This window comes from Maylandia zebra, linkage group LG5, assembly GCF_041146795.1.
Source record: "Maylandia zebra isolate NMK-2024a linkage group LG5, Mzebra_GT3a, whole genome shotgun sequence".
Taxonomy (NCBI): Eukaryota; Metazoa; Chordata; class Actinopteri; order Cichliformes; family Cichlidae; genus Maylandia; species Maylandia zebra.
In genome coordinates, this window is record NC_135171.1 from 14,942,265 (window position 1) to 14,965,147 (window position 22,883).

At 40.0% G+C, this 22,883-nt stretch overlaps 2 protein-coding genes across 3 annotated transcripts; both read right to left on the minus strand.

Moving 5' to 3' along the window:
• Positions 1–2,668: 2,668 nt before the first annotated feature.
• LOC101476690 (interferon-induced GTP-binding protein Mx) lies at positions 2,669–8,788 on the minus strand. Its single transcript, XM_024802422.2, has 12 exons — positions 8,522–8,788; positions 7,521–7,658; positions 7,250–7,404; positions 6,807–6,945; positions 5,535–5,733; positions 5,364–5,442; positions 5,149–5,271; positions 4,924–5,065; positions 4,608–4,766; positions 4,431–4,507; positions 4,144–4,347; positions 2,669–3,751 (listed from the first exon to the last, which is right to left on the minus strand). The coding sequence occupies exons 1-12, from the start codon at positions 8,706–8,708 to the stop codon at positions 3,461–3,463; spliced, it is 1,893 nt and encodes a 630-aa protein (XP_024658190.2). The 5' UTR covers positions 8,709–8,788; the 3' UTR covers positions 2,669–3,460.
• Positions 8,789–11,492: 2,704 nt separating this feature from the next.
• Positions 11,493–22,722, minus strand: LOC106674796 (interferon-induced GTP-binding protein Mx). 2 transcript variants are annotated; one of them, XM_076883836.1, is made up of 13 exons: positions 22,667–22,722; positions 18,612–18,716; positions 17,369–17,506; positions 17,098–17,252; positions 16,655–16,793; positions 14,194–14,392; positions 14,023–14,101; positions 13,808–13,930; positions 13,583–13,724; positions 13,267–13,425; positions 13,090–13,166; positions 12,803–13,006; positions 11,493–12,101 (listed from the first exon to the last, which is right to left on the minus strand). In XM_076883836.1, exons 1-13 carry the CDS (start codon positions 22,713–22,715, stop codon positions 11,856–11,858), a joined length of 1,815 nt encoding a protein of 604 aa, XP_076739951.1. In that variant the 5' UTR covers positions 22,716–22,722; the 3' UTR covers positions 11,493–11,855. The 2 variants fall into 2 exon arrangements, with proteins under 2 accessions (XP_076739951.1, XP_024658189.2); XM_024802421.2 differs by lacking the exon at positions 22,667–22,722 and having other exon boundaries at positions 18,612–18,905.
• Positions 22,723–22,883: the final 161 nt, after the last annotated feature.

Sequence of the window (22,883 nt, forward strand, 5' to 3'; positions counted from 1 at the left end):
ACACTCACTGATTTTATTCATATTATTTTTTCACTAAATTTAAAGTCATAACAGAGACGTCAAGACACTCCCAAGCCAGCCCAAAAACATAATCTCTCCAGTGTGTACTTGTGTGTCCCCTCATGCCCAAAGCACCTCATCTATGTGGTGTCCAAAACGGACCCAAATATGCTTGAACCAATTCAACAGGCTATTTTGATGTGTAGGAGTTGCAACTCTGCTCTGAGTCCCTTCCAAATGACGAGGCTCCTCACCCTATTACTATAAGACGTAAATCAATGACAGATATTGATCGATAGCCTTGTTCAGCTTTCTTTTCACCACAGTAGACTGGTCAAAGGTGGCAAAAGAACACCTCTGACCAGGTGTTCAGTACATATACAAGTATTAAAAATACTTGAGCAAAAGCTGAAGTACTGGTTCAAGTGAAAAAGTACAGGTTCAAAAATGTACTCAAAGTAAGTAAAAAGCAGCTCTTTGTTTCTACTAGTGATTTTTGTGCAAAGTTACCTTGTAGATGGGAAACAAAATTTTAGTCTAAATTTTCATTCTAATATAGGTATTCAGCTTGAATTAGGTAAGCAAAACATGAGCAAAGAAAAAGAAGGATTAAAAAAAAAGCTCTGTTTTCTGTTGCCTACATTGTAGAAGGTTGACTTTTCCTCTAAACAGGAAAATGAGTCCAGAAAGGGTTAAAATTGAATTGAGCATGTGTGGGAACCCTAAAATTGTCTGTAATGGCTGAGTGTAGGGAAAAGAATCACAACTCACAAAAACTTTCTATTGAGAACTCCAGTAGATTTTTGATAGGCTGTGATCGGCTGATCTGGGCTACTGCTGCTCTGTGTAGATGTACACAGCTGAATTAAAAAAGATGTAAGCAGATGTTTCATGAGTCGTCCTAGCCTATTTCCATCCTCTACACACTGACTGCTTATGCTGTAGTTAAATGGTGGGATTCAGTGAATGAATGTAAGCATCATCAGTTTAACTTCAAATTCATCTCTGCTACACTTAATGTAACCAAACCATGAAACCACAACCACTCTGCACCAGGCCAAAAGACTGTAAATCTATCACAGTACAGGACACTTGTTTGTCATGCACCAAACTGCTGATTATTTTCAAGCAGTCTTTAAATAACACAGCTAGTCTGCCTTAGTTTGTTTTTCAACATGCTTCACAATTAAAAAAAAAGTAACGTGTACAGATCTAATATCCAATTTAAAACATGAGGAATCACAGTGGTTTGAAAAAGTGTTTTTCCCCTTCCTGAGTTTCTATTTTCGTGTATATTGGTCACACTTACAGTGGGGCAAACAATTATTTAGTCGGCCGCAAATTGTGCAAGTTCTCCCACTTAAAAAGATGAAAGAGGCCTGTAATTTTCATCACAGGTATACCTCAACTATGAGAGACAAAATGAGCAAAGAAACAAATCCAGAGAATCACATTGTCTGATTTTTAAAGAATTTATTTGCAAATTATGGTGTAAATAAGTAACAACAGTTCATCTCAATACTTTTGTTGGCAATGACAGAGGTCAAACGTTTTCTCTAAGTCTTCACAAGGTTTTCACACACTGTTGCTGGTATTTTGGCCCATTCCTCCATGCAGATCTCCTCTAGAGCAACAATGTTTTGGGGCTGTTGCTGGGCAGATTTATCTATGGGAAAACTTGAGTTTTTACCAAAAACTTCTATTTTGGTTGACCATGTTCTCCCAATTGTCTTCTGGATCATCCAAATGCTCTCTAGTAAACTTCAGACGGGCCTGGACACGTCTGGCACTGCAGGATTTGAGTCCCTGGCGGCGTAGTGTGTTACTGATGGTAGCCTTTGTTACTTTGGTCCCAGCTCGCTGCAGGTCATTCACTAGGTCCCCCCGTGTGGTCCTGGGATTTTTGCTCAATGTTTTTGTGATCATTTTGACCCCACGTGATCGTGTGTAGAGCGCCAGATCGAGGGAGATTATCAGTGGTCTTGTATATCTTTCATTTTCTAATATTTGCTCCCACAGTTGATTTCTTCACACCAAGCTGCTTACCTATTGCAGATTCAGTCTTCCCAGCCTGGTGCAGGTCTACAATTTTGTTTCTGGTGTCCTTTGACAGCTCTTTGATCTTGGCCATAGTGGAGTTTGGAGTATGACTGTGCTCCACAACACTGTAAAAGAGTTGTTGTTAGCTGTTGCAAAACTTGATTGCATTTGTTGCTGCTAAGGGTGGTGATGAATACACAATTTTAAGGATTCAACCAGCCATTGATGGAATGGTAAATGGCCTGTATTTATATAGCGTTTTACTAGTCCCTAAGGACCCCAAAGCGCTTTACATATCCAGTCATCCACCCATTCACACACACATTCACACACTGGTGATGGCAAGCTACATTGTAGCCACAGCCACCCTGGGGCGCACTGACAGAGGCGAGGCTGCCGGACACTGGCGCCACCGGGCCCTCTGACCACCACCAGTAGGCAACGGGTGAAGTGTCTTGCCCAAGGACACAACGACCGAGACTGTCCAAGCAGGGGCTCGAACCGGCAACCTTCCAATTACAAGGCGAACTCCCAACTCTTGAGCCACGATCGCAATGGGTCAAAGTCGTAAAGAAATCAGATGTCAAGAGGGAATGTGAAGATGAGGACTAATTCACATGTTTTCTAGTTCATGTTTATTTGTCTTTGGAACATTCAGAGAATACCGTGACCACATTATTGAGGTTTGCAGAGTTCATTTGAATCCATGGCCTGACTTTTGTCCATATGCAATGTGACATCTGTATGTACACAGCTGTTGTTCAGTTCAGTTATGTGGAGCCTCAGCAAAGATGAATACTGTCAGAAACGTCAGCTTATTGTTTCACTGTATTTACTTATTTATTCATACACTCCAACTGAAAATGAATAGGAAAAAAATAGATGACACAATACATGAACACACAGAGTACATAATAATGTAAAAATATTCCCGTCCAAAACAGAGATTCTGATTTAGTTGAGCAGAAATCTGAAAACTCTGGATGTGTGTTGTCTGTGAAGGTTCTCAGTCATCCAGAGAAAAGTGTCTGGACTTCTTTAAGTTGCTCGAAGACGTTTCACCTCTCATCCGAGAAGCTTCTTCAGTTCTACGGTCAAATGGTGTGGAGTCTCCACAGGGCTTAAATCTGGGACTTCACACCATTAGACTGTAGAACTGAAGAAGCTTCTTGGATGAGAGGTCCAGACGCTTTTCTTTCTTAACTCCTTAGACCTGGATGTGTGTTGTTTTTCTTTTTTTCTTTTCTAGTATTTAAGACTTCCTGGTGCAACTGTCTCTATTTTCTCTGATGCCCGTATAGAAATATTCTTCAGTGTTTCTTATAAATGATTATAGGTGCAAACCCCAACCCTTTTAAACCCTTAACTTTTAATTGGAAAGATTGCAGTGAGGTCTGACCTTGTGCTTTGTGCTGCCAGGTTAAAAATTTGGTAGAAATTTTTCCATTGAGTTGAAGTTGTTGACTTCAGTTAAAGTTGTGTTCCTACTGAATTCAGACAGCAGAATGTGAGCTTGTGAGAGACGCTCAAGGCGCTTCTTAAGATCTTCTCTTTTATTTTTTGTGCCACTATCCTCTTGAAGCAGGTACTCTTTTCTTTCCTTGTCCATAAATGCTTCCAGCATCTTACTCTGCAGCTCGCTGGCAAATTCCTGCAGCATCTGATACCGGATCACCAGGGGGATCTGGTCAGCAAGACGCTGACCAGCAATCTGTAAGCAGAGAAGACAAAAATAAGATGTACTAAAGAGCTCACTGGTTTAGGACTGAATTTGAAACATTTTCTAGTTTGCTTATTAAAAAATTCCTTAAGGTTTTATTGCAAATTACATGTAGTTATCAAAAAATATTTCAGATCACTCTAGACATATTTAATCACACCATAAAATAATAGATCTTATTTTATGGATCTAAAAGTGTGATTAAATATAAAAGATGTAAGTTTTAGGTATTATTTTTTTCTCTACGAGGTTTCAGTGTTTGCTTTTCTTAATATGTTAAAAAAAAACTAAAGTCAACTATTTCAATGGGATACATGTGGATACAATGAATTACATGCTTCAAACAAACAAAAGCATTAAAAAAGCAATTGAGTGACATTTACATTGTAATATGCTTCAAAATGTCTCATCATCTCCTCTGTGGTATTCCCACCAAAGTACAGACGGCCTTTGTTGGAAATTTCATTTCGTATCTCTGTGATGTATTTGCTGTCCTGAGTGTAAACAAGCATCTCCATCTTAAACTGCATCCCCAGAATGGGCTTTGCTTCCTCTTCCCTTTCATTCCTGATGGTTTCAATGTTCATCTAAATCACACAAAAAATGTCAATAAATATTCATTACCGTTTAGTAATATGTGCACAGTAATACATTATAAAGAAGACGATACCTTCGCTGTATTGATGAGGTTCGGAAAGCCCACAAAGCTGTTTTGTGCCAGTTCAAACAGCTCTTTCTTCACAACCTCTAAAAGCAATAAAACGATAATAAGTTAGTCAAAAAAATGTACCAAATGAAAGATTACCTGCAAAGTAAGATTCAAGTATTTTGAGAAAAAAAAACATGCCTGACACTTCCTTGAGTTTCTGGATAGCAGGCTCCTCCAGCTGTTTGATCTGCTTCTGGATTATGGACTCAAAAGTACTGTAGCTCACAAACAATGGCAGTTCTCTTCCACGGTACGTGCGCTCAAACTGAGACTCTTCTCTCAGAATGTGCTCTTTGACTGCAGTGCAATGAAAGTTAAGTGAAGATGTAAAATATGTTTTTTTAATGACAGTAATTTTTTTACTTTAAATGTTAGAGTTACTTTATGTAGTAGCTTGTAAGCAACAGAGGGAATCTTAAAAACTGATGAATGAAAAAGTGGTTAATTAACTTACATGATGATGCAGAGTCTTTTATGATTTTCTCCCATGCTTCAAACCTATTTCTGAGTGTGAAAAAGATGCTGGAGTTGTATCCACATTTTAATTCTTCACCTTTGGTCAGACTGATAGCATCCTGTGTGAATGCTAACACAAGCTAAGATAGAACAGATTCAATTAAATGAACAGGACGTGTGTTTTCCAGAAGCTCGTATTCATTTTGCTTACACTTCTACTCACATCACTGAGAAACTTTTGTCTCTGAGTTGCATCAGATGGGGGTCCAGTCCTTAATTTTTTTAGGTTTTCCTGAGTCTGTTCCAGTTTCTTATGTGTCTGCTCATCAAGCCGTGGCAGAGATTTCTACAAATCACATGGACAAATCACATCAAAGTTGGAGTGGGTTAAAGCTCTCCCCAGTGACCTACAAAGGTAAAACAGTAATAGGTATTCACCTGAATATGATGCACCAGTTCAAGAGTGAGTTTTTCTGCCAGTTTAGGAACAGTGGCCTGGCCCTCATCAAAGAGAGTCCTACAGTACAAGCAAAAGGTTAGAGTATAAGCAACACAGCCTAACACACCACAAACACTTCTTTGCATAATTTCCAAAAAGAGCAAACTTACTGGAAATAGGCATGCTCTTTGAAGAAGGCTTCCTCGTTTTTTAGTGCTTCAGAAAGTGAAACCTTCTCTGTGATCTCCTTCTGACCCCTGCATTTGACCACCATGTAGCCCTTCTTCAGCGGGATGACTTCATTATGGACAATTTTAACCACGTTCTCTTCTGTGCCTTTGTCCACCAGGTCAGGTTTAGTCAAGACACCTGACAGAGAGAGATAGTGTTGGATTCCCCACCTTATGAGAAGACTGATAATTTGTATTGATCACTGCAAGCTCCAGTCAGAGTTTGGTGCCAGTCATCAAATGTTGCCAACGTTGTTTGCTCAGCAGGAAAGGGATCTTTAACATGATCACAGATGTTTGCAAAAGAAATCCAGTGGATGTCAGAAATGTGCAGACATTTTGACAAAGTACATTTAAATGCAGCGTTTCACATTACTGGATATGTTTGTCCAGTGATTGCTTCTACTCAGTCAGTTAAAATCCACCAAGAATGCAGTGTTTATTTAAGGTTTTGTTTCTTTTATTTTAATGTCAGTTACCTTCAAATTGTTTAATAAAGCTGTCACTCCATTCATTTATGGTTTTATCTTTAAAAGTTTTTGAGATGTTCATATTCAAACATTGCCACAGATATCAGTGTGCAGAAGAAAATTCAAGTTGTTCAAGTCCAATAAATAGTTTGAAATACTATACAAAGTTTAGAAAGGACATGTTAAAAAAAAGAAAGTAAAGTTATCCAAAACTGAAAAATAATGTACATTCCAGAACAGTTGTTCCCACTTTTCTGGATTACCTACAACCCCCTCTACAAAAATGGCTTGAAAAAGGCAATTAATATTTAAGAGAGACAGACCATCATAACACTTAAATGTAGGTCTTTCGTACGGAGAAATTTCACAGAACGTCAAGGTGTCAGTGATTACAGTTTCCCTCACCATGAAAAGGCACTCAGAAACTGGGGCAAACTGCTGAGTCAAATTTTATACCAGTTTTTTATACCAGTTTTTTCTTTTCTGCCCAAATTTTCTATTGAATTACCAACAGGGCTTTGCCATGACCACTACAACTTGTGCTAAAGCGATTTGGCCACAACTTTGGAAATGTGCATGGGGTGATTGCCTGTGTGGAAGAGCAATCTGTGGCCCTTCTCCAACTTCCAGGCTGATGTGTTGCATTTGTAGTTCACTGCATCCATATGATGTTAATCATTTGGCAGCAGAAACAGAATCCAAAGTAAAGAAACTAAATGACTTAAGAGAGACACTTGCTTACCCAAAGTCCTCTCTCCATCAGGATCCACCAGCTTAGCCATATTCAAAGCCTCTGTAGTTGCAATGTCCACGTTGCATGGAACAACCACCAGGTTGATAGTTTCTTGTTTACTGATGACAGTCTGGATTATAGTTTTAATCTGAAAGTATCCATTCAAAATAAAGTATAAAGATTAAAAATATTATTTCATAAATTGCATAAATGCAGTTATGAACAATACAACCAAATAACTGATGTAAGCAGGAATGTCCAGATAAAGTAGCAAACTCATAACAATAAATACATATAATACCAAAAACCAGCAGTCACACTGGTGTGTCAGTGTTGTCCCTTTTTAACACTAACATGCCAATGCCTATCAAACTCTGGGTTTGTGTTTTATTGGATGAAATTTCTACCAAAGAAATGGCCTTAAAATTGTGAGGGAGACTAAGGTATCATACCTTATCACCAATGTCTGCCGACTGCCCATCTACAGCCACCCGGGCAATGCCAGGCAGGTCGATGAGAGTAAGGTCTGGAACATCCGGGGAGGCAATCTCCAGACTGATGAGCTCACTGCTGATCCCCATCTCATTCCCGATCAATTTAAGTTGAGCTAAAGAGAGAATATGATGTCACGTATGCCCAAGCAACACATTTAACTTGCCTACTTTGTGCTTCCACCTTTTACGTGGTTTTTAGTAGTGACATGAAAGAATTATGTAGACTCACCTTCTCGAATCATTTTCTCGACGACTGCAGGCTCTTTTATCTTTTCTTCAAAGTCGCGGTAGCTTATCTTTCCATACCATGCCTCTCCTTCCTTTGTTTTTGTCATCTTCAGTTCCAGTGGACATCTTGTCACAATACCTGTGTTTTAAAACACTGAGGGTCAGACAATTTCTCTCTCTCTTTTTTGGACAAATTAATGAACGATTTCAGATTTTAACTGAATTGTAAGAGATTGAAACAAGGTTTTGTTTTCTAGTTGGAGTCTAATGGTATGTTTGAGTAACTCTGCTTTGACAGACATTTTGATTCTCACGAGATCAGGGGAGAATCCATCTATTTCAGTTTTTTTCTGTGCTCTCCAGTTCCTTCCCTCCTTTGACTTGTTCGAAACTTTTTTTTTAAAGAAAATAGCCCCCAAACCCAGACCAACCCCCCTCCTCTACAATTGAACTGAACTGAACTGAACACACACACACACACAAAGAAAAAGAACCCCCCCAATAAATCCATTAGCTGAAAGAAGAAACAGAATTGGCTCCAACCCAGGATGTGACAGTCTGTCAGTTTTTCTTCTGTGTGCCACATTTTATAACGCAGACATGATCGATCTTTTGATCCAATGTTTGTTTCTATGGATGACCAGCAACACTTCAGCTGAAAATCTGTCAAATTTGTAATTTTAGTTTAAAATTCCCATTGAGTACATTCAAAAAATTCAAAAAATAAAACAAAGTCATGGAATGGTCACGTCAAAGGTCAAACCGTGTTTTACTTATTTTACTGAAATAAAATGAGTAAGCTGTCATTAAATTAATAAATCATTAAATATAGATTTTAAGGAACAGGCTAGTCGCCAAAGAATGTGTTTTGCTGTCTTATCCGTGCCCTGCACCACCCACCCATCTCTGCCAGCCTTGATTCCTCATACAGTTCCGCTGTATGCTTCACTTTGACACTTCTAATGTACGGAAAGTTTCTGAGCTGGAAATAAGACAACTCACCGCTGCCTCTCGGCAGTGCCACCCCGGACAGCGCCTCCAACACAGAGCTCTTCCCCGAGCTTTGGTCTCCAATCACAGCGATAGTAGGCAGCGCCAGGTCCTTCTCTACACCGAGAGAGCGGAGAGAGTCAATGAGGTCGATGAGGGGACGGACCTTCTCATCATACTGCTGGTTCAGAGTGCTCATGATGGTCTCGGCTTGTCTTTCGACAAAATGACAATTAAAAATGGACAAAGTGATAACGTGTTCCGTGAAAAGCAGACCGTGGGTTGGAAGAGAAAGAAAAGTGATGTGTTTTGTTTCACTTTCTGTACCTCGTGGTGTCTGTTTCATTCAAAAATACAGGAAGCAGCAACAGATGGCATGTCCCTTATTAAGCTGTCACACTTCTTCCTTTAATTCCAGGACTTTCACAAAGTGCATTAACCGTTCAGAAACGACAGCCATTTTCATGCACTGTCCCCCAATTTCAGAGGCTCAAAAGTACCTTTGACACCCTGATACGACTTTAAATGAAATCATTGTGTTTAAAACTTTGATGAAAATCCTTGGCAGTCAGTGACTGACTGAAGTCTAAATGCTCTGCTGGACTTTTGGGCTTGTGTGTGTGTGTGTGTGTGTGTGTGTGTGTGTGTGTGTGTGTGTGTGTGTGTGTGTGTGTGTGTGTGTGTGTGTGTGTCTCTGCCTTCAGTTTTGTTTTTAGTAACTGAAGAGCGAGCTCTGTTGGCCTCAGATCATGTGATTGGTTTGAACATTTAAGAATATCCCATTTCTTTGCCTTGGGATATTTTGGGTTGTTTCTGCAGTACACTTTGGGTCCTTATGGAGTTGTACTGTTAAATGCTTTCCAATCAACTGACATCAGCCAAATCTCTGAATTTCAGCAGAGATTATAGTACTGAGATGCACACATTTTCTTTCCAGTGATATTGGCTTAATGGTAGTTTCGAGCCAGAGTTTTGTTGAGCAACTGATGTCTTTTAAAGCCTGTTTTAATTAAGAGGAGACATCTATGTTTTCTTTTCTTTTCCATGATGTTTTCATTAGGCTACTTTAATCTCTTTCCACCCAGATTTCATTGTTTTGTCAAGTTTTGCACAACTGTGTGTGAGGCTTTTTTGTTATATGGTAATATCTCCATCGTATGCACCTCACTGACGACCATCCTTTCTGTATCGCAGAGTGCCATGGCTCACTATCATAAGTTGAGAGAGGTGCTGTCAGACATGGAGATGAAAGGCACCATCCACCAGCAAGTATGCCTCACCACTGGTAATGGCAGGAGCTACCACCGCCTGTACTGTGGATTCCATCTCCCGCATTGGTGAGTGTGATGACCATCAGCAGCCCGCTGCGGACCCAGGCATAGATAGCATTCAGCAAACCCCTCCTATGATGGGTGCTTCTGACCTTGGTGGGTTGGCTGGTGATGGGGCCTCCCCAGACTCCCTTGCTGCTTTCCTGTCCCACAGTTTTCATTCTCTTGAACCTGAAAAGTGGACATGGATCAGGGACTTACCACACGTTTTGGTAGAATCGTTAAACCAGTTTGTCGCTTGATTGAATCAATGGCTCCACCTGAAACACTTCTTGGGCTTGAACCTGTTCGAGCAGCGGTTATTGATGTGTGAATTTGTTCATTACTGTATGTTGCCAATCGGTATTGTTTTTGGAAAAGGAAAATCACATCACAGAGTTGTCTGCACCTCTGTGAGGTCTGATTGCTTTATGGTGATGCCCATAGATATTATGGTCTGTTTTGTGTGGTGTAAACTGCACCTCATTTTGTCTATAGTGTGTCCTGGGATCTTTCTAGACGCTGAGCAGGTCTCAGATCATTTATAATCTTTGGAGGTAGTTATGTTGCTGATCTAATTCATTGTACATGTGATGTGAATTTGTTTGACATCACATGTATTATTATTATTATCACATGTGTTATTTGTTAATGTGGGTGTATTTATACATATATTTTTTGTATTTGTGTGTGTGTGCTCTTCAGGATTTTATGTAATTCTTGAGGGGTGAATGTAATCAGGTCACAAATGACATATTGTTATAATTACACAAAATGTGTTCGAAACCCAAGCTGTACCTGGTATACCTTACTTTTAGGACTTCTAAGCCTGTAGTTATGTTGATTATAAGTTAGAGCCCTTCCTCATCCCTTTCTTCTTCTTTGGTTCAACCCTGTACCCCTTTGGCCTCTCCCCTTTTCTACACTTCTCATGTGGGAGAGGAGCTGGTGTGGGCAAGTTATTTACTTGGAAGTCTTTCTTTTTACCTTTCATTGTCAGACATACGGTTACATATACTCTTCCTGTTATTCTGGTACATCTTGGTGTTTTTGGTTAATGTCACAGCTGTCTGATTTTATGAGGCTATACTGGATAAAAGAGGCTGGTGTGGTGTAGAGATTTACTTTAATTTGCCAGTTTTATTTGACTTTACATTTACGGAGAGAAATTTTCAATAAATAGTGTTAGAAACGCAGCAGCTTATGTAGTTTAAATACTAACCTTTATGGGCTATTGTAAAAGCGTGAGGGATCACTATGTATTCAAATTTGAAATTTGCGTTTGTAAAACAGTTTAGAGTGTGGTCAGAGTCCTCAAAAGTTGCGCATAAATCACTGCACACAAGCGTTTGTAATACATTTCAGCTAAGTTTCACTATGTAAGGGTTCAACCAGCCACAAAGGGAATGGGTCAAGGTTAGAGGAAAATCAGATGTCAAGAGGGAATGTGACACTCTATCTTGAAAGATGATGGCTAATTCAAACTTTTTTTTAGTTCATGTTTATCGATTCTAGGAACATGACCACATTATTGACGTTTACAGAGTTCCTTTGACTGCATGGCCTGATTTTTGTCCAGAAGCAATGTGACATCTGTATGTACACAGCTGTGGTTCAGTGCAGTTATGTGGAGCCTCAGCAAAAATGAATACTGTCAGAAACATCAGTTTTATTGTTTCACTGCATTTTATTAATTTATGTATTTAATACAACTGAAGATGAATAGGAAACCTATAACAGATGATAAAACACGTGAAGATACAGAGCACATAATAATGAAAAAGTATTCCTGTCCAAAACACAGAATCTGATTCAGTTGAGCAGAAATCTGAAAACTCTGGATGTGTGTTGTTTTTCTGTTTTTCTTCTTCTAGCACTTAAGACTTCTTTGTGCAACAGTATCTGTTTTTTATGATACCTGTATAGAAATATTCCTTTCTTATAAATGACTATAGGTGCAAAACCCAACCCTTTCAATTCTAGTAATACTTGGAGAGATTGCAGTGAGGTCCAACCTCGTGCTTTGTGCTGCCAGGTTAGGAATCTGGTTGAAAGTTTTGAATGTCAGACAGCAGAATGTGAGCTCTTGAGAGACGCTCAAGGCGCATCTTAAGATCTTCTCTTTTATTTTTTGTGCCACTATCCTCTTGAAGCAGGTACTCTTTTCTTTCCTTGTCCAAAAATGCGTCCAGCATCTTACTCTGCAGCTCGCTGGCAAACTCCTGCAGCATCTGATACCGGATCACCAGGGGGATCTGGTCAGCAAGACGCTGACCAGCAATCTGTAAGCAGAGAAGACAAAAATAAGAAGTACTAAAGAGCTCACTGGTTTAGGACTGAATTTGAGACATTTTCTACTTCGCTTATTAAAAAATTCCTTAAGGTTTTATTGCAAATTACATGTAGTTATCAAAAAATATTTCAGGTCACTCTAGACATATTTAATCACACCATAAAATAATAGATCTTATTTTATGCATCTAAAAGTGTGATTCATGGGTGACCATGGCTCAGGGGGTTGGGAAGCGCATCTGTAACCGGAAGGTCACCGGCTTGATCCCCGTACTCTCTGTCCTGGTTGTTGTGTCCTTGGGCAAGACACTTTACCCTACTGCCTACTGGTGTTGGCCAGAGGGGCTGATGGCGCGATATGGCAGCCTCGCTTCTGTCAGTCTGCCCCAGGGCAGCTGTGGCTACAACTCTAGCTGCCTCCACCAGTGTGTGAATGCGAGAGTGAATGAATAGTGGCATTGTAAAGCGCTTTGGGTGCCTTGAAAAGCACTATATAAATCCAATCCATTATTATTATAAAATATGTAAGTTTTAGGTATTATTTTTTTCTCTACGAGGTTTCAGTGTTTGCTTTTCTTAATATGTTAAAAAAAAACTAAAGTCAACTATTTCAATGGGATACATGTGGATACAATGAATTACATGCTTCAAACAAACAAAAGCATTAAAAAAGCAATTGAGTGACATTTACATTGTAATATGCTTCAAAATGTCTCATCATCTCCTTTGAGGTCATCCCACCAAAGTACAGACGGCCTTTTTTGGCAATTTCATTTTGTATCTCTGTGATGTATTTGCTGTCCTGAGTGTAAACAAGCATCTCCATCTTAAACTGCATCCCCAGAATGGACTTTGCTTCCTCTTCCCTTTCATTCCTGATGGTTTCAATGTTCATCTAAATCACACAAAAAATGTCAATAAATATTCATTACCGTTTAGTAATATGTGCACAGTAATACATTATAAAGAAGACGATACCTTCGCTGTACTGATGAGGTTCGGAAAGCCCACAAAGCTGTTTTGTGCCAGTTCAAGCAGCTCTTTCCTCACAACCTCTAAAAGCAATAAAACGATAATAAGTTAGTCAAAAAAATGTACCAAATGAAAGATTACCTGCAAAGTAAGATTCAAGTATTTTGAGAAAAAAAAACATGCCTGACACTTCCTTGAGTTTCTGGATAGCAGGCTCCTCCAGCTGTTTGATCTGCTTCTGGATTATGGACTCAAAAGTACTGTAGCTCACAAACAATGGCAGTTCTCTTCCACGGTACGTGCGCTCAAACTGAGACTCTTCTCTCAGAATGTGCTCTTTGACTGCAGTGCAATGAAAGTTAAGTGAAGATGTAAAATATGTTTTTTTAATGACAGTAATTTTTTTACTTTAAATGTTAGAGTTACTTTATGTAGTAGCTTGTAAGCAACAGAGGGAATCTTAAAAACTGATGAATGAAAAAGTGGTTAATTAACTTACATGATGATGCAGAGTCTTTTATGATTTTCTCCCATGCTTCAAACTTATTTCTGAGTGTGAAAAAGATGCTGGAGTTGTATCCACATTTTAATTCTTCACCTTTGGTCAGACTGATAGCATCCTGTGCGAATGCTAACACAAGCTAAGATAGAACAGATTCAATTAAATGAACAGGACGTGTGTTTTCCAGAAGCTCTTATTCATTTTGCTTACACTTCTACTCACATCACTGAGAAACTTTTGTCTCTGAGTTGCATCAGATGGGGGTCCAGTCCTTAATTTTTTTAGGTTTTCCTGAGTCTGTTCCAGTTTCTTATGTGTCTGCTCATCAAGCCGTGGCAGAGATTTCTACAAATCACATGGACAAATCACATCAAAGTTGGAGTGGGTTAAACCTCTCCCCAGTAACCTACAAAGGTAAAACAGTAATAGGTATTCACCTGAATATGATGCACCAGTTCAAGAGTGAGTTTTTCTGCCAGTTTAGGAACAGAGGCCTTGCCCTCATCAAAGAGAGTCCTACAGTACAAACAAAAGGTTAGAGTATAAGCAACACAGCCTAACACACCACAAACACTTCTTTGCATAATTTCCAAAAAGAGCAAACTTACTGGAAATGGGCATGCTCTTTGAAGAAGGCTTCCTCGTTTTTTAGTGCTTCAGAAAGTGAAACCTTCCCTGTGATCTCCTTCTGACCCCTGCATTTGACCACTATGTAGCCCTTCTTCAGCGGGATGACTTCATTATGGACAATTTTAACCACGTTCTCTTCTGTGCCTTTGTCCACCAGGTCAGGTTTAGTCAAGACACCTGACAGAGAGATATAGTGTTGGATTCCCCACCTTATGAGAAGACTGATAATTTGTATTGATCACTGCAAGCTCCAGTCAGAGTTTGGTGCCAGTCATCAAATGTTGCCAACGTTGTTTGCTCAGCAGGAAAGGGATCTTTAACATGATCACAGATGTTTGCAAAAGAAATCCAGTGGATGTCAGAAATGTTTTGGAGACATATAAATGCAGCGTTTCACATTACTGGACATGTTTGTCTGGCAGTGATTGCTTGTACTCAGTCAGTTAAAATCCATCAGGAATGCACTGTTTATTTAACAGTGCATTCTTTCTTTCATTTTACTGTCTCATGACACGTTACCTTTAAATTGTTTATATATAGCTGTCGCTCCATTCATTTATGGTTTTATCTTTAATAGTAATTCAGATGTACATGTTAAAACACTGCCTCAGATATCATTTTGCAGGGATTAAAGTAAGTGGATCCAACAGGTTTTTAACAAATTGGTCAAAAGTTTTAGAACACCCCCATTTTCCCAGTTATTTTTTGCAATTCAAGTAGTTCAGGTCCGATAAATGGTTAGAAAGGCCAGAGGTAAAAAAATAAAAAAGTAAGGTTAGCCAAAAAGGAAAAAAGTACATTTCAGAATTATACAAAAAGGTCTTTTTCAGGGAACACAAAATGGGTTAACAAATTTCAAGCCTTGAAAGCTGGTGTTCCAACTTTTCAGGATTACCTACAACCCCCTCTGTCTGCATAAAAGCAGTGTTGGAGCATGTCAAGGTGCCTTTTTTCACCATCAAAAGGCACTCTGAAACTGGGGCAAACTCTGATAGGAAGAGGTCTGGCAGACCCAAAGCCAACTGAATTTGAGGACAGGTTTCTGAGAGTTGATAGCTTGCGTAACTTTGCTAAGACATCAGAATAAGACAAAGAAGCTTGCCTGGGCCATGAAACACCACCATTGGACTACTGTAGACAGGAAGATGGTATTATAGACTGATGAATCAAAATTTGAAATCTGTTGCTCATCACGCAGGATCCTTGTACACCGTCGAGTAGGTGAAAGGATGGTTCCACAGTGTGTGGCATCACCTGCCAAACATGGAGGAGGAAGTGTGACGGTCTGGGGCTGTTTTGATGGATCCAGGGTCGGTGACTTGTACAGACTGAGAGGCACCCTGAACTAAAACAGCTACCTTAGCATTCTTCAGTACCATGCAATACCCTTTTGTATGTGTCCAGTTGGTCAGGGGTTCATCCTACAGCAAGATCATGACCCAAAACATAAGTCCAAACTATGCCATAACTACCTCAGGAAAAAAACCCAAACATGGTAAGCTTCAAAACATGGAGTAGCCAGCACAGTCTCCAGACTTAATCCCCATCGAGCTGGTTTGGGATGAACTGGACAGAAGAGTCAAGGAAACGAAACCTACAAGTGCCACACATTTATGGGAGCTTCTGCAACAGATATGGGAAGGTGGGGCCAGGTACTTTGATGAGTCACAGTGTGTGAATGTGTGTGTGAATGGGTGAATGACTGAGTGTGAAGCGCTTTGGGGTCCTTAAGGACTGAGTAAAGCGCTATACAAATGCAGGCCATTTACCATTTATTTAACGGTTTAGAATAAATGATTGTCTATAAATTTATGCCATGATTTCTTCTCCAATTGCATATTTGGACTTAGTTTTAATTTCAGGGTGCAATGAGACATTAAACTGAATAATTTTAATAAATATTTTTCATAATTATCAATTGGAAAAAGTGGGGTGTCCTAAAACTTTTGACCGGTAATGTAGGTTCAAGATTTGGACCACAAAATCTTCATGCAAATCAGAGATGGTCAAACAGAAGGCCTGTGTTGACTAAAGATGGAATGACCAATAGAAAAAACATGTATTTCCTTCTGAAAGTCTCTCTCAATAAGTTGCTGTCCTATTTTTAACTTGTTCCTCTTGAATATTAGTGTACCTGAGTCAAATTTGGAGGCTCAGTTTTTATACCTGCTTTTTCTTTTCTGCCCAAATTTTCTATTGAATTACCAACAGGGCTTTGCCATGACCACTACAACTTGTGCTAAAGCGATTTGGCCACAACTTTGGAAATGTGCATGGGGTGATTGCCTGTGTGGAAGAGCAATCTGTGGCTCTTCTCCAACTTCCAGGCTGATGTGCTGCGTTTGTGGTTCACTGCATCCATATGATGTTAATCACTTGGCAGCAGAAACAGAATCCAAAGTAAAGAAACTAAATGACTTAAGAGAGACACTTGCTTACCCAAAGTCCTCTCTCCATCAGGATCCACCAGCTTAGCCATATTCAAAGCCTCTGTAGTTGCAATGTCCACGTTGCATGGAACAACCACCAGGTTGATAGTTTCTTGTTTACTGATGACAGTCTGGATTATAGTTTTAATCTGAAAGTATCCATTCAAAATAAAGTATAAAGATTAAAAATATTATTTCATAAATTGCATAAATGCAGTTATGAACAATACAACCAAATAACTGATGTAAGCAGGAATGTCCAGATAAAGTAGCAAACTCATAACAATAAATACATATAATACCAAAAACCAGCAGTCACACTGGTGTGTCAGTGTTGTCCCTTTTTAACACTAACATGCCAATGCCTATCAAACTCTGGGTTTGTGTTTTATTGGATGAAATTTCTACCAAAGAAATGGCCTTAAAATTGTGAGGGAGACTAAGGTATCATACCTTATCACCAATGTCTGCCGACTGCCCATCTACAGCCACCCGGGCAATGCCAGGCAGGTCGATGAGAGTAAGGTCTGGAACATCCGGGGAGGCAATCTCCAGACTGATGAGCTCACTGCTGATCCCCATCTCATTCCCGATCAATTTAAGTTGAGCTAAAGAGAGAATATGATGTCACGTATGCCCAAGCAACACATTTAACTTGCCTACTTTGTGCTTCCACCTTTTACGTGGTTTTTAGTAGTGACATGAAAGAATTATGTAGACTCACCTTCTCGAATCATTTTCTCAACGAGTGCAGGCTCTTTTATCTTTTCTTCAAAGTCGCGGTAGCTTATCTTTCCATACCACGCCTCTCCTTCCTTTGTTTTTGTCATCTTCAGTTCCAGTGGACATCTTGTCACAATACCTTCGTTTTAAAACACTGAGTGTCAGACAATTTCTCTCTCTCTTTTTTGGACAAATTAATGAACGATTTCCGATGTTTTCTATTATGACATTTAGCCTCCCGTGATTTTGGTGATACAAATATGTAAAAGGTTGTTTTTTTTCTAGTTGGAGTCTAATGCTCTGATAGACGGTTTGATTTGTGCAAGATCAGAATCCATCTTGCCGAAATGCTTTCAGCCAGAGTGATTTGGACTAATCAGCTTCCTGTGAGCATTCTGTTTTCCAGCCATGCTTCACCCTTTAAAATAAACCGTTTTTAACAACAGAGGGGAGGTCATGGACAGAAGGGAGGAGCTGCTTTAACAGCAAGCAGCTCCTAACCTAACCAGGTAGTTTAGATTCCTAAAACTAAAATCATAAATGTAACTGAAAAGAAAGCTTAAAGTTTCTGGCAGAAAACTCCTAGGCTAAACCTTTTCCATTAGTCTGAAGCAGAGGAGTTTCTCTACCAAAGGTGAAACTGAGCAAGGTTAGCTTGAAACAGAGCTGCACTTTGTTTAGCATTAACGAGTTTGCAGGTTCAGACTAGTTTTTTCTGTGGTCTCCATTTCCTTCCCTCCTTTGACTTGTTTGAAACTTCAATTTATAAGAAATAGGCCCCAAACCCAGACCAACCTCCTTCCTCTACAACTCATACACACACACGCACACACACATATGTTTTCATATCTTAGTAATGATGGTTTATTTGATCCAATTGATATTTGTTCTTATGGATCACCAGCAACACTTCAGCTGAAAATCTGTCACATTTGTAATTTTAGTTTAAATGTACCATTATGTACATTAAAAAAAATTCAAAATAACAAAACAAAGTCATGAAATTGTCAACTCAAAGTTCAAACCCTGTTCTAGTTATTTTAATGAAATAAAGTAAAATAGCGTGTCATTAAATTAATCAAGTCATTAAATATAGATTTTAAGGAACAGGCTAGTCGCCAAAGAATGTGTTTTGCTGCCTGATACACGCCCTGCACCACCCCCACCTCTCTGCCAGTCTTGATACAGTTCCGTTATCTGCTTCACTTTGACACTTCTAATGTACGGAAAGTTTCTGAGCTCACCGCTGCCTCTCGGCAGTGCCACCCCGGACAGCGCCTCCAACACAGAGCTCTTCCCCGAGCTTTGGTCTCCAATCACAGCGATAGCAGGCAGCGCCAGGTCCTTCTCTACACCGAGAGAGCGGAGAGAGTCAATGAGGTCGATGAGGGGACGGACCTTCTCATCATACTGCTGGTTCAGAGTGCTCATGCTGGTCTCAGCTTGTCTTACGACAAAAATAAAAATTAAAAATGGACAAAGTGATAACATGCTTCGTGAAAAGCAGACCGTGGGTTCGAAGAGAAAGAAAAAGTGATGTGTTTTGTTTCACTTTCTGTACCTCGTGGTGTCTGTTTCATTCAAAAATACAGGAAGCAGCAACAGATGGCATGTCCCTTATTAAGCTGTCACACTTCTTCCTTTAATTCCAGGACTTTCACAAAGTGCATTAACCGTTCAGAAACGACAGCCATTTTCATGCACTGTCCCCCAATTTCAGAGGCTCAAAAGTACCTTTGACACCCTGATATGACTTTAAATGAAATCATTGTGTTTAAAACTTTGATGAAAATCCTTGGCAGTCAGTGACTGACTGAAGTCTAAATGCTCTGCTGGACTTTTTGGCTTGTGTGTGTGTGTGTGTGTGTGTGTGTGTGTGTGTGTGTGTGTCTCTGCCTTCAGTTTTGTTTTTAGTAACTGAAGAGCGAGCTCTGTTGGCCTCAGATCATGTGATTGGTTTGAACATTTAAGAATATCCCATTTCTTTGCCTTGGGATATTTTGGGTTGTTTCTGCAGTACACTTTGGGTCCTTATGTAGTAACACTGTTTAAATGCTTTCCAATCAACCAACATCAGCCAAATCTCTGAGTTTGAGCAGATTACAGTACTCGCTGCACATTTCTGAATTCATCACGCTGCTCCTATCAGCAGTCACATCATGTGAGGGGAACCAGTGCCCTGATTCCACAGCAGGCAGTATGGTATAACATTGCTTCCATCATGTTTGACAGATAATGTGGAATATGCTTTAGATTATGAGCTGTTTGTATCCTTCTCCATACTTGAAATTTGCACTGTCCACTTTCTGCTGTGGCACAACAAATTTCCCACGTGTGGGACTAGTAAAGGTTAATCTAATCTTAAGCGTTAGCAGTTCGTCTTGTAATCAAAAGGTTGCCGGTTCGAACCCCGGCTCTGACAGTCTTGGTCGTTGTGTCTTTGAGCAAGACACCTGTTGCGTACTGGTGGTGGTCAGAAGACCCGGCATCACCAGCGTGTGAATGTGTGTTAATGGGTGGATGACTGAATGTAGTGTAAAGCGCTTTGGGGTCTATAGTATGGAGGACCATAAGAGCCACGCGCATCGAAATAAAGAATTCTGTGCTTAAATAATGAATTGTAGAATAAATTCTGCATTTGTAAATTCATTTTTGAATTCCAATTTAATAAACTGCATTTCAAAAACCTTTTTCCCATTTGCACTTTTATATGTACTAAACGCTGGCTACGTAAACGCTGGCCCTCCTCTCAGAGCCTACGCTCTATCTGCTATTCCCGAACAGAGATACGCAAGTTTCTCCGTGACCGCAGCTGCCAGTCAAAGCTGCTATGATGACGTTTCACCCCAATTTAACATCACTGCGAAATAAGAGCTGCTTCATCCAAAGTCGGATTGTCTCCCAACAAGACCAAGTTTCCTCCAGAAAGTTTCCCAATTATCTATAAAACCCACATCGTTTCTTGGACACCAGTCACACAGCCAGCAATTTAAGGAGAACATGCTTAGCCGCATGACACTCCTGGTCTGATTGGAGAGGGGACTACAGAGTCTGACATTGTTTTGGCAAAGTTACACACTGATTCAATATTGATTTTAGTGACATCTGATTGATGTAACCGGGTGTCATTATTGCTGATGTGAATTATACTTTTACTGAATTCAGGTTTACCCTCAGCCAGCATGTTTTATTTCCCTCAGTGTTGCCTGCTCTGGCCCCTGGAAGACAATTGACTATGGTTGCTGCTGTCTTCATGTGTCTCAGAACAGAATCAGCAATTACCAGAGTTTGATCCCTGGCGGGTGTGTCGCCGAGTGGAGGAAACAGTTAGACACATGAACACGGTGGTGGTGTACCAGGGCTTCTGTTTAAGACTATGCTCCCTCCTCACCGTCACCCAGCCATCATGTTTTCCTGTCTGCTGAGGATAACCTGCTGGGAGACAGTTAGCAGGGCCTACGCCACCTTCCGCTGCTCCGGCTACAGGGGCCTGACCAGCTACGGGGTTTTCAAGGGTGGGATTTCAAGTGTCCAATTCAGCAATCCAGGCCTCCAGAGCTGCATAAAGGCTACATTTATTACAAGTATCATTACTGCTCATTTAAAAAAACAGAAAGCATAACTCTTCTCCAGAGTCAGAGCAGTCTTCAACAATAATTGGGTTTGACATATCAGGTTAAATAAAGACTGCTGAGGAGCAAGCATGGCTTGGGCCCATCTCAGAGCTCACCTTTGCAGCAGAATAACCATGAAAGAAATTTTACACAGTCTAAGGAATAAATTCTCCTTTGTTGATTAAACACTAGGAAACACTGTGAGGAAACCTCAGTTCTTTTCACTGGTAAAAACCTCAGGTGTAGGATAGGGCCTCTCCAGAGGTACAACCTCCCTGAGCTGTGCTGCTGACCATGCCCATCGTTTTATGACCACAGTATACTCATCTTATAACAGATGTCAATCCAGCAGATTATCTTTGGCATGTGGTGGATCAGTAGATTTGCAACATGGATGCACAGCCGACAAATCTGAAGCAACTGTGTGATGCTATCATGTCAATATGAAACTAAATCTGTGAGGAATGTTTCCAGGTCTTTGTTGAATCTGCGCCACAATGAATTAAGGCAGTTCTGAAGGTGAAAGAAGGTCCAAAACAGTACTGGCAAGGTGTAACTAATGAAGTGGCCAGTGACTGTATTTAGTGTCTAGATGTTTTTTCAGTATTTTATTCACTTAATAGCAGGACAGAATACCACATGACTGTGGCCTTGTGTTATACCCTCTCTGCTCCAGTGATGCTGCAGACAAACACAAACATCGTGATCAGACATTTAAGAAGAGCCTCTTGAAGATGAAGTTCTGTGTCTCTTGACCTAAACACATAATCCAGTTAAATCTAATTTATGTTAATCAATGTCCCTCACACTGTAACTTGAAGTAATAAATTGGTTACTGATTAATTACAGAAGTATATTTGTGAGCTTAAAGATGTAAGCCTTGGACCATCGAGATGAAATGTGGTTGGGAAGCATTAATAAAACTTCATCAGTAGCTCGAGCAAGACCTCAAAACCTTCGCTCACCACGGGTGGTTAGCAGACTGTGGTTGTACCATGCAGCCTAACAACATGCAGTAAATTGCAGGTTAAAGCAGTCTGCTTACACGTTGTTAAACGAGGGAACTAATGTGTCTGTCACATTACCCTTTTGTCCCATTACATCCCAGGACTCAATTAAATTGCTGCTCACTTTCTACAGTACTTAAAACTGATCAGTAGGACCTGAAACTGCAAACATTCAAACATTCAGGCCAAGTAAGAATCAGCGGGTGAACATATTAATCTTCTAAAAGTTTTTGACCAGGAGGTTAAACTCATACAAATTAGCTTCACCCAGGCTCATGAAAACATTTTCCTGCTTACAGATAGCAGATCATTTGTGTCAGTAAGGTTTATATTTGAGCTTCTTGTTCACACAGAACAATTTTTCTTCATTTTTTTAACGATTACCAAAGTCTGTGAATCCCAAAATTGTTCAGTTGTTCTTTTTGCTCCCCCCGAGGTCACTTTCACCATGTGACAAAAACAACACCCCACTGTACACACTCGGGCCACCAGCAGCTTTCTAAATCATCAATAAAAAGCTGACAGGTTGCAATGATGTTCCAAATAACTTATTAAGAAAACAACTAAAGAGACAGAAACTATTATGAAAACTGGTTTATTTTATATCTCCTAGTTTGAAATGAAGCAATAAAAACATGTATAAAACATCACAAACTGTAATATTATACAAATGCTTACGTCCTGTCCTGCTGATGCAATGGAGACATCTTCCAGTGACAGTCTTCATCCGTGTGTGTGTGTGTGTGTGTGAGGAGGCTCCTAAACCCACCGGTACAGAAGTGCATGTTCACAACTCCCTCTGTGCAGGCGGGGTCAGGACCCTCCTCACCCTGGGTGAAGAGGGGTGGTGCTGTGGCCAGTCAGGTATGAAGTGCTGAGATTGGATCTTTGGTCC